At 33.9% G+C, this 12,516-nt stretch overlaps 1 protein-coding gene across 1 annotated transcript in view; it reads left to right on the forward strand.

Moving 5' to 3' along the window:
• Positions 1-12,516, forward strand: part of Cadm2 (cell adhesion molecule 2) — a 241,785-nt gene that overhangs the window by 99,561 nt on the left and 129,708 nt on the right. The window contains exon 5 of the mRNA XM_010602876.3: positions 8,466-8,636. Coding sequence (XP_010601178.1) covers positions 8,466-8,636 — 171 coding nt within the window. The remainder of the gene's footprint in view (positions 1-8,465; positions 8,637-12,516) is intronic.

The following is a 12,516-nucleotide window of genomic DNA, read 5'->3' on the forward strand; positions in this document are numbered from 1 at the left end:
TGGAGTACTGCTCAGCCACAAAGAATGAGAAACTAGAGACATTTATATCTAAATGGATGCACTTTGAGGTGACACTCAAGTGATATAAATAGAACACACATGTGTAAATACAGGAGCATTTCTCTAGTGTGAGAAACTGAAAGTGTAAATTAGGACTAAAAGGTATAAAAGATAATATGAAATAGAAAGAAAAGGTTCAAATGGGAAGGGGAAAGTGGGAGGGTAGGGGGAAAGAAAGAAGGAAATGCAATTAATATGAGAAAAGGAAAAAATGAAAACAAAAGTTTTTGTAGATAGAGAGGGGTAGAGGTATTGAAGGAAGGGCAGGGAAATGGGGAAAAACAAGAACCAAGTTGGATTATGTAAAGGTGCAAATTTCCAATGATGACTGTCATTATATTGCATACTTTTAATGAATCCATAAAATTAATTAATAATTAAAAAACAGAATTATGACTGGCACTCCGTAGCAAAATGAATATGATGGGTAGAATGTTTTAAATCTTCAGATTGGAGATGTATGAAGGACTGCTCATAGGCGAGAATGAAATATGCCTGAAGAACGTGCTTTGATGTATTCTCCAGTGCAAAGATAAAATTGGTTATTAGCATTCAGATTTCCACTGTGCAAGATTTGGAGTCACTATGTTTGGTTTGTAGAACATTTAAAGCAAATAGGAAATGAAAAGCTTTGAACATTTAAAAAAAAAATATTTTGCTCTACAACTTTGAAAATTTAACCTTAACATGAAAAGATCAACATTCTACCCAAGACAAATTGGTTTTAAAAATATGCTTTTAGATTATGAAATGAGTTAACCAGACAAAGTTACTTTTATATACATTAAAAAAAAAGGTAGGCCATTTAGTTATCTTCTAAAATGATTTATTTCTTAGGTAATATGATCTACAGAATTTCCATTAAGCACCTAGCTCCACATTAGCATGCTTAGCTCCACAAGCCTAGTTCTCTAACACGACCCTAACTTTTAACAATATAGCCAAATCTCATGTAGTGCACCTATTTCTTACTCTCCATCAGAAGAGGCCATGCACCTAGTCCACTGCTAATAGAGTCAAATGACATTAATAACAGTGGCGTTTGCTATTCTTTGCTGTGACAGAACTCCTTAGAAAACTCATTTTAAAGAAGCACAGATTTATTTTGGCTCATATTATTAAAGATTTCTGTGCATGTTCACATGGCCCTGGTGTTTATAGGCCTGTGATAAGGCAGAGCATCATGGTAAGGAACATATGGTGGGGTACAGCTGATTACTCCACAGGGGCAAGGAAGCAAAAAGAGAGGAAAGGACCAGTGTTCCAGAAAATCTTTAAGGGAATATCTCCAGTGACTTACTTCCAGGTACTCCTAAAGTTTCCACCCCCCCCAATAGGGTCCTCAGATTGACAAACAAGCCTTTGGCGCATGGCCTGTAGGTAACGTTCCATATTCAAACTACACCCTAGCTTCCTCATGACCTTCTAATAATGCAAAATTAATTTAGTTCCACTCCAGGAATCCCAAAAGTCTCAGTAGTTCTAGCATTTTTCAAAACGCCAAGTTCTTTGAGATATAAGGCAACCTCTTTGCTGTAAGCTACTATTATAAAACAAACAAACAAACAAAGTTACATATTTCCAAGATGCACCGGCAGAGAGTAAACATTTCCACTACAAAAGGGAGAAATAAGAGGATAAAAAGGATCAGGCTAAAGGAAATTCAAAGTACAATAGGACAAACATAAAATTCTGTAGTTCTGTCATCTACCCCCATGGCACACGGGATGAGCTCCAGGTCCTATACAGCCCTACCTCTCTGTCCTGTGGTCAGAACCCACTTGGCCATTCTCTTAAACTGGCTGTGCTCACTTCCGACTACTTTCCTCAGGAGATGCTACAACTTATTGGTATCCCCGTGGTAACCACATCTTCCTGGCACAGTATTCCAATCATTTTCACCGCATCACACATTGCCTTGTCATGGGTTGCTCACAGTAACTTTGATCCTTTCAAACATAATAGTCCTTTCAAACTTGCCTTTGAAATCTCAGTGGAACTCTCCGTGATTCCACAACTCTTTCATTCTTCTGCCTGCAAAACCAGCACCATATGGAAAGCATCAATGTTTGTAATAGCTAAGCCCCCTTGGAAAAGAAATGCAGCAGCCTCTTCATGCCCACATGGTTGAACATGGGAAACAGTTCCCCCACAAAACAATTCCCTAAGTGGTTTTGCATTAAGAAGGCACTCTAGGAGTCTATTTTCAAGGCAAAGTCCTCCAAACGATTTACTTTTATATCCTTGAGCCTACAATAGGGAAGGATTATTGCTGATTCCCGAGGTGCCCTGAAGTCATTATCCTATTGTCCTAGTGCAGTGTTGGGTTTATTTTTAATAGTGTTAATTTATTTAGCAATCACACCCCTCTTGGATCCAATTGCATTTAGGGCCAAACTACAAGTTGCACAGGCTCTTGCTTTCACTGCCAATTTTCACTGCGAATCTGGCTAAAATCAGACACCAATACACATGCCTGTATTAACCTGTATACTGTAATGTGTATTATCCTGTATACTCTTCCAGATTAACCTGTCATGGTTAAATTCCACCTCCCACACCATCCCAGGACATGGACAAAATTTAGACATATTCTTTGCCAGAATAGAACAAGAATGGCTTCTAGTAAAATTCTCAATGAAGTACTCATTTCTGTCTGAAAGCTCCTAAGTCTTTTCTTTACTCTACAAATTCCTGAGGGCATTCTGGTGTTCTGATCTCCCATTAGAACTGACCATCAGCCTCTGCTTACAGAATTCTGAGTTTGTGTAGCCCACTTCTCCAAACTTTCCCAAACTGCTTCAATAAATCAATTTCAGTGGTTTCTGAACGGCTTCATCAATTAGAGTAACAGCACAGACCCCATTTCTAAGTACTTATTTTCTGTATTAGTGTGACAAAATATCTGCAAAAATAAACTTAAAGGAAAAAAGTATTTAATATATCTTAAATTTGAGAGGTTTCTGTCCCTGATCCCTTGAGTCCATTGTTTCTGGGCCAGGTGAGAAAGAACATTTTTGTAGGAAACATGTATTTGAGCAGAACTGTGTACCTCATCATAGGTGGAAAGAGGAGAGAGACAGAGTGAAAAGAAGACAGAGTTCAAGTTCCAAAGGCATGTTCCCCCCTGAGACCCACTTCCACAAGCTAAATTGTATCTCTTAATATTTCTATCACTTCCCAATAATTTCATAAATCTGGCAACCGAGTGTTTACCATGTGGCCCTTGGGGAATATTTTACAATAAGAAAGTAATATGACATAATGTCATATAATATAATAATAGCAATGCAGATTGAGAATAAACTTCTAGATTTTTCCCACTGAAATCATCGTCTGATCCATTATAAATCACTTCTACTAATCCTGAAAATATTAGAAAAGCTCAGTTGCTAAATAACCATTGGTACCTGCGTTTCACAATGAAACCTTGCTGCTTTCTGTGAGTCCAGAGGATTCCTTGATGATATTTACAAAAGGTGGGAAGTATGGCATTTTCTGTATAGAAAGGCTACATCGGAGTCCTTCCTTGTTCCCAGAGTGACCTACTAGCCTTGCAGTGGACTGGGAGAAAACTGGCTCACATTGGTGCCTGGTTGATATAGCAGTGTATTTCAGGACCCAAGGAAAAATTTCTCTTAATGAAAATGAAGTGTCTTCTTTTCATATCTGTTTAAATGGCATAAAAATCACAAAAGGGAAGAAAGCAAATGAGTCAAAATAGTTCCAAATATATTGCTCAGGGTGTGTTCAAACCGCTAAGAGAATTTTCTTCTAAAACTTCAGGGTATTTGTGGTCAGAAAGTAGATATAAAGGCAGATAGCCTAATAATAGAAATCTAGGAAACATGATTATAACGATATTCCCTGAGATCTGATATTTTATGAAAAGATTTGAATGTAAAAACTGCATGACTCTGCTTTTTTCTCAGATAAATAATTCAAAACTTTTAAATATATTTATTTGGCGGGCATCAGCACTCTCTCAGCCATTCTATTCCACTTAACATTTGGTAGACAAAAGATCTAAAATTCTGAACGTCAGGAGAATGCTCTTTGCAATTTCTACATTTGATATTCTACATTTCATAAAGTTAAACAACTATAAAAATGTCTCACTTTGAGGCTTTGAAAATGTTTAGGAAAATAATTTTTTGAGATGCATACTTAAAAGTTTTCTCTTAGGTGAGTTTAAAACATTTTATAGAAAATTTCTGACATATAAAAGTGAAAGTCAACAGTATAATGAGATAAGATAATGCTTCGCACCGGTTTTTCAAATTGTCAACATTTGACCATGATTGCTTCATCTCTACTTCTCTGCTTGCTGCCCATTCAACTGTTAGTATAACATTCTTGCCTTTCTTATTCTTGAGTCAAAATTTACGTATATTTAATGACCTAATCTTAATAGGTCATTAAGGTAATCCATGTTAACCAACAGCTTCATTTGACACAGAGCATTTCCATGTTTCCTGGATTTGCTCCTGTGTCTCCTCTCTTGTACTTCCCGGTCTGCCACCATTCGCAAAAATAAATTCTTAAGTGTCTGAAGGACCTGAAAAAGAGGATGAGCATTTTTTTGTAAGACTTTTGAGGAAAAGAAAATCTATAAATTCTTATTTATTTCTGGCCTCCTCTTTTGGAGAGGTGCTGTCCCTTTAAAAGAACAAAAAACAAGAGTAGGGGGACAATTAAAAAGAGAATTTGCACCTGTACATGATTATGATGTGTTATTGTTATGTGTATCTAAAATGTACCAATAAATGTTTTGCTTTAAAAGAAAACGTATATCATGTACAGGTACAAATTCCCTATGATGAATGTAAACTCAATGTATGGCAAATATGTACTACTAATAAAATGTTTTTAAAAGAAAAAATAAAAACAAAAGTCTTCAGGCAAAAAGAAAGAGAGAAAGGAAGGCAAATCAAATTTCACCAGCCTTTGTACACTTTTTGTCATTTCTCTGGGACCAGTATATTCATTGTATCCTAGTTACTCAAAATGTGGCCTTCGTGCCAGCAGCAGACTTCTGGTCACACATTCCAACCTCAGCAATGTGGGTCTGTATCCTAACAAGCACACAAGCTGACTGGTATGCACAATCCATTTTGAGATACGCTGCTCTTGCTCATGACTGTGTACTTGACAAGCCAAAGAGGGGAAGACTAGGAAACAAGAATACACACAGAATCAGCAAACAAGCTATGCAAAATAAAGAAAAATGCTATCTGCTTTAAAACTGTGTAACACATGTTCATTTTAAAGATAGAAAGTGAAAATAGAGACACTTTTTTATAGTTCTGTATTTTTATTTTTAAAATTTGTCTAGTACTTTGTTTTTTCACTGAGTTTATTGGTACATTTTAGTTATATAGTACAGTTACATTCATCATTGGGATCTTCTACCTCTACATGGCAGGTCTTGGTTCTCATTTTTTCCCCTTGTCCCTGCCCTCCCTTCATCCCCCCCATTTACAAACACTTTATTTCTATCTTTTCATTTTCTCATATTTTTTCCTTTTCCCTGATTACCTTTCGCCTACCCTTCCCACTTTCCCTACACCTTTAGCCCTTTTCTTCCTATTTCACATGGTCAGTTATCCCATTAGGATCTTATGCACTATTATAGTTTTTCACACCAGAGAAACTATTCGGTATTTATACATGTGTGACTTATGGACACATCAAATTTGATAGCAATTATGTAACATAAAAATTTGATGAGCAACCACGATAAAGACACTTTTTAGTTTCTGTTTTGTTTTGGGGCAAAGAGGGCAGCATAAAATATGGGAAAAGATTATGAATGATTTCAGCTTAGTGATCCTTTCTGTTCATTTTATGGCTCCTAATAACCTTATTAGCTGTCATATAAGCCTATTAAAATAAATAAATTTTAGTTTTGTTTCTTTTATTTGAATGATGCTCATCAAAATTTTGTGACATACAATAGCTCTCAAATTTTGTGTCCAATTAATATTATATTAATAATATTTTGTAATAAAAACAGCAAAATAAACAGATGTGTAAGTTCTTAAATCTAGTTGTCATTAAAATCAAACAATTAACAGCAATATTTTGAAATAACTTTTGTATACTGCATGAAATATTGTAAATGCGACTTGTCAAGATAGCTAAACTTTTTTATTTATTTTTTTATTCTGACACTGCTTAGAGAAAGGAGCCAGTAAAAAAGCTACATGATTTATAGGAAAGAAAATACAAATTAAAATGTAGCAACATTTTTGTATAGTCTTTGAGACATTAAAAATATAAATTTAAGGGGCTGGATATTTAGCTCATTGGTTCCTGCACCTGCTTCAAAAGCACAAGGACCCAAGTTCAATCCCTGATACCCCCCCCAAAAAAATTTAGAGAAAGGAGCCAGTAAAAAAGCTACATGATTTATAGGAAAGAAAATACAAATTAAAATGTAGCAACATTTTTGTATAGTCTTTGAGACATTAAAAATATAAATTTAAGGGGCTGGATATTTAGCTCATTGGTTCCTGCACCTGCTTCAAAAGCACAAGGACCCAAGTTCAATCCCTGATACCCCCCCCAAAAAAATATAATTTCTAATATTTTTCTTAAATTAAAATGTATCTTCAAATGTCAAAATCTGTTATTTTAACAAAAATAATATTTTATATAAATTGCATTTAAAATATTTTGCATACAATTCAATATTCCATATGATTAACACATTAAAATGGAGAATTGAAAGTCTATGCTGTCTCCCTATGTATTAGAAATTTTCCTACACTCTAAAATTATTTAAGAACTATACTTAATTGGATATTTTTTCATAGCATATGAACTTACCATAAGCATATATTCAGGACCAAGATGTGCAACATTTATCTAATTTCATCTTTTCCTAAGATGGATTTTATTTTTGTTTCTACAATTAATCAATAAAATAAAGTTACATTTATCTAGAAATAATTTTAAAAATCAATGAACCGCATATGTATCTACTCATCAAATACATGCAATTCAATGTTGTTTTAAAAGAAAAAAATATTGGTAGAAAACAGAGAAATGAAGCACTTTACTTAGATAAATTGTTTATTTTTATTTACATGTAAATATTTGTCAAATACATTATTGTATTCAATGTAAAATATTCTTGTGTTTTTGTTGTTGTTATTATTGTTTTTTTTGGCGGGGGTTACACCTGGGATGGAACGTAGTACCTGTTAACTTGCAAAGCAGGCAGTGGAACCACTGAGCTAAATCCCTGGCCTCCAGTGTAAAATATTCTATGCATTTATTTAAGAGTATTCATTTCCAGAAAAAAAGTTGTTTTTATTTAATGATGAGTGATGGGAAAAAGAGAAATCACAAAACTGAACACATTTTCCTTTCAACCACATTTAAGATCTTGTTATAATGATATCTTAACCTTAGCCTGTCACTGTTATTTCTAATCTGTTAAAATTGCCCTCTTCTTATCAGCTACTTCAGAATTGAGAAACTGCAAATGAAATGAGGATATTATTAAAAAGTCTTTTTCCCATAGAAAGAATAATCCTTAAGTACACCATTTAACAATAAATCTGGCTTATGCACAGTAAGTTTAAAATCAGTGAGTGAATTCCTATCTTGAGGAAAGTATTTTCATCTATGGTGAAATGGATTCCTCAGCCAAGTGAATATTAATCTCCGAGTAGATTTCACTGCAAATATTCATCTAGACATTTAGAGTATTAAGATGACTGTTCCCTTTTTCTTTACTAAATAGGACAACTTTCTTATCTTAGGCATTCTTTACCAATTTTGCTGTGTCATAGATTTCATGTTAAAGCCAGAGCACAAATACATATGCTTTCTTTAAGACATAACTAGATAATTAAAAATTTACTCTTCCCAACTGTGCTTGTGGATGAGAGAAATAAGCTTATCTGTTTTTTTTGTTTTTGTTTTTTTTTTTTGGTACCATGGATTGAACTCAGGACCGTACACTTGCAGATCGGGCAGTGGGAAACACTGAGCTAAATCCCCGGCCCAAGCTCATCTTTTAATAAAGCTTAAATCTAAGAGAAAAGGGGACTACTTTTCAAATCGGTTTGCCTTTTTTTCAAATGGAATCACAACTAGTATTTTCTACCTAATTATTACTATTTAATTATAATTCTGATTATGAATTAAATAAACCTGAGTCGAAGGAAATTAAAATTATATTCACCATGTTTTATTTATTTCTGTGTTTAACCCTTAAGTTTTATTTTTTTAACTGGCTGCAATTTTGGTCAAACTGAAATGGATTAAGTCAAAAGAACACATATTTGCATCTTAAAAATCAACAGAAATGGGGAGAAAAATATTTCAGTGTTTTGAGTGTACTATGCTTTCAGAGGTGTTGTAGAAATTTAATACCCATATTTTATTTTCAGATGTAAAATATTTAAAAGAAGAGGATGCAAATCGTAAGACATTCACTGTGAGCAGCACCCTGGATTTTCGAGTGGACCGGAGTGATGACGGAGTGGCAGTAATCTGCAGAGTAGACCACGAATCCCTCAATGCCACCCCTCAGGTAGCCATGCAGGTGCTAGAAATACACTGTAAGTAAATACTCTTCCTCCCTCCTTTACCTCAGCAGCAAATCTCATCTGCACTTGAAATCATCTCAACATTACCTGAAATTACAGCAAACATACAGCAAAATCTGCCCTCATTACTATTAATCACGTTCAAGGGGAAGTCCTTCTTGTCTAAGTGTTATTCTTGACAATAAAGGAAAATAAAGATCTCAAAAACTTAAAATTCCTAATTAAGTTCAAAATTGTAGCTTGATGTACGTGTGTGCTCGGGGCAAGGGAGAAACAGTGTGGTTATATTAAAATAACTGTATGAGATGTTAAATTGGTTTCTCAGCTGTATTTTTAGAATTAGAATATTTTTAAACTTTATTTGAAAAGTCTGTCTGAATACAGAAGCACATTCTTTTTGTTCATTTCTATTATCTACCATTAATAATGACAGCATTAATTGTGTAACTTTAGTGAATGACGGACTTCAGGGCTTGCTCCGGGATCATAATCTCACACAGCCTAGTGAGCAGCAGTAAGATAATGGTTATTTTCATGAATCACAAGTTACACATGATGATATGAAGACGTTGGAGATGGAATCACACAACTAACATGTAGTAGTCTTGCAATCCTGACATTTTTTAGTATTGAGCAATGTCCAGATGATATTGTAGAGTATTTAGAAGTATTTATGAAACTGAAACTGAATGAATTGAAATGTGTAACATAAATACAGAAGTATAGAAAACAGGAGTTCATATCGCTGAATCGCCTTATTTGATCTTCCGAATAATGAAGATTTTTGGTTGCTTTTGCTATCTGTGATGCAACTATAGCTTTCAATTAGAAATTGTCATAGAATTACATTAAATGCTGAATTTTTCAAAACTTTTTTCCCCAATATGTCTCATTGCATCTCACTTTCCCTTATTTATTCAGAAAAAAAAATTTAGTGTGTGTATGATTACTGCAAAGTAAGCATTGTTTGAGGCCCTGGAGTGTGGAGAGACTGGATAAAGATGTGGTTTTTCAATAAGATGGAGTACTACTCAGCCATAAAGAAAGAGAAGTTAGAGACATTTATAACTAAATGGGTATACATTGAGGCCATACTCTAAAGTGAAATAAATCGGACATGCATGTGTAAATACTAGATACTTTATCTGGTGTGACTAAAAGTGTAAATAAGGTTCAAATGCTCTAATTGCTAATGTGAAATAGAAAGAAAAGATCTAAGGAGTAGGGGAAGTGGTAGGGATGGGGGAAAGGAAAGAAGGGAAAAATATGAGAAAAGTAAAAATGGAAACAAAATCTTTGTAAATAGGGAAAGGTGGAGGGGGTGAAGGGAGAGCAGGGAAATGTGGGAAAAATAAGAACCAAGATAAATCATATAAAGGTCCAAGATCCCAATGTTGCATGTAACTGTATTGTATACCTAAAATGTACCAATAAAAATAATGGAAAAAAAAAAAGAAAAAGAATAAAACAGAGTTGTATTCAACCTAACCATCAACAACACAATAAACTCCATTTTATACCATCCATTCATAACCTGACTGACAAAAATACAAAATAAACAAGTATAATATATAGCATATTATATCTTGATAATTAATGTGTAAAAAACAATACAAAAATAGGAAGATAATAAATAGATGGAAATTGGAGAGGAGTAAAGTGAGTGAGAACATGCACTGTGTGTGTGTGTGTGTGTGTGTGTAATATAGAGGAAAGGGCTGGTACAAAAGTACACAGTTAGACGCATACTTGTTTTTATTTCTAGGAACAACAAGGGTACAAACAAAACCAAAATAGAACAGACAGGTAAAATAGAAAGCATTAGGGGAAAAGACTGGAAAACTATCAAGAAGATTCCAATCATCAGCATAATAATTTAAATATATATACATTATATATAAGATATATGTGTGCATATATATATGTATATATGTATATATGTATGTATGTATGTAAGACAAATAGCATTTGTTTGTTTGTATGGTGTTTTATTTAATGATCCTAGGGAATGAACTGAGGACCTCAGACCAAGTAACATTCCTAGTCCTGTCATTAGTTTTTATTTTGACCTAGTGTCTCACTAAGCCAGTAATTTGCCTAAGCTAAGCTCACATGTGTGATCATCCTCCCTCAGTTTTCCATAATGCTGGAATTACAGATGTGTGCCACAACATCTGGCCTGTATCTTTATTTAACTGTAAATTCTAACATATGATAAAAAGTAATATAAATCAAATCAAAAATATATTTAACACCATTCCCAGGCCAAGATTTTGCCAATAATAATTGAATACTAGATGTACTTAGTTTCTATGTAAAACAAAAATATAGCAGGTGAATTATTGGGTGTACATAAGAAAGAGGAGACACTGAACGAGTACAGGATTTGACTTGTTCTGGATATTCTAAAGGGGGCTGCATTAGGTGCTGTGAGGATTAGGGGCATTTCAGTGATGGGTATACTAGCAATTTTCCTGGAAGTCAGAAGTCATGGTAATGATTCACTAGTTAATCATGCTCCATTTTGAAGTTGTTGGTGTCTAGGTCTCCATCTTGTTTCATCTTTAGTCATGGCTTGGACTTGACTTTATTTGTTCCTTCTCACATTCCCACAGTATCTTTATGTGATTACTATTTATATACTGGAGAATTGTTTATATTTGTTGAGAAAATTTCAGCCTAGCTGTTAGATAGCTAGTGTTTGCTGCCAAGGTCATTTTCACTTTTTGGGAATCTAAAATGGTACATATGAACTTCAGCATTTTAAGCTGTGCATCATATTTGAATAAGTATTATTAAGTAAAGTCTTCATGGAAGAAGATTATTTAATTGCTTAATTTTAAAATCAAAGTTTATTTTGAAAATGTTTAGACTTGTAATGGTTGGCCATTTAAAAATAACACTTCATTCTATCATGGTTTAGTATACCAGTGGCCAGAGGCAGAAAGGAGATCTATTAAAATTATATTTTGTAACATCCAGCATACCATAATTAAAATATATGAGTTAAGTAAAAGTGATGATATTACTAAATGTTTCTTTATGGATGTAGAACATTCACCAGAATAAAATAAGTGGAGGGTGGGCAGAGGTCATGTAGCAGCAGTCAAAGGTAAAATTAGAGAAAATTAAATCAATTGATGTGGTCTTCCTAAACAGGTAAGCATAATAAAAACAACATCTCAGTGGTTGTTTCCCAGAGGCCATACATTATGGCCCCAAATAAGTGTAAGTGTGAATATTTGTGATGTGAGCATTCAATTGTTTCAAATGAGGGAAGGAAGAAAATTCAGATTTTGGAATTTTGGAGAAGCATTTACAGAGTGTAAGTTTAGCATTTTCCAATTATTTTACAATATTCCTATCATGAATGTCCAAAAAGATTGTCCCAAATAGGTAAACATTTAGCTTTTTGATCTCTGTGTCTTACCCCAGAGAAAATACATTGTTTTCTGTGGCAAGTGAAAAGAAAGCATGTATACCACTACAATGATGGGAACCTCGACAGGTATACGTTAAATATAAATTCGATGGTATTGAGGAAAGCCACATTTGATAGCAATAAGAAATTAAAAAGTGAGCTTGCTGTGGTGGTTCACAGCTATAATCCCAGCACTCTGGAAGTCTGAGAAAGAGGATCATAAAATAAATGCAGCCTTGGTGATTTGGCAAGACATGGTTTAAAAATAAAAAGGGACTAAGCGTATAGCTTAGTGCAAAGGTCCTAGTTTCAGCCCTCAACAAAGCAAAGCAGAATAAAGCAAAGTAAAACAAAACAAACTATAAAAAAAAATTAGGGGAAATTATATTAAAGCTAAGTGCTTTAAATGTTACTTTATGATACATATTTAAAATGATTACATATTTAAAATATATTACAATAAATTTATAT

This window comes from Fukomys damarensis, unplaced genomic scaffold (genome assembly GCF_012274545.1).
Source record: "Fukomys damarensis isolate Sample0158 unplaced genomic scaffold, DMR_v1.0_HiC HiC_scaffold_24, whole genome shotgun sequence".
Taxonomy (NCBI): Eukaryota; Metazoa; Chordata; class Mammalia; order Rodentia; family Bathyergidae; genus Fukomys; species Fukomys damarensis.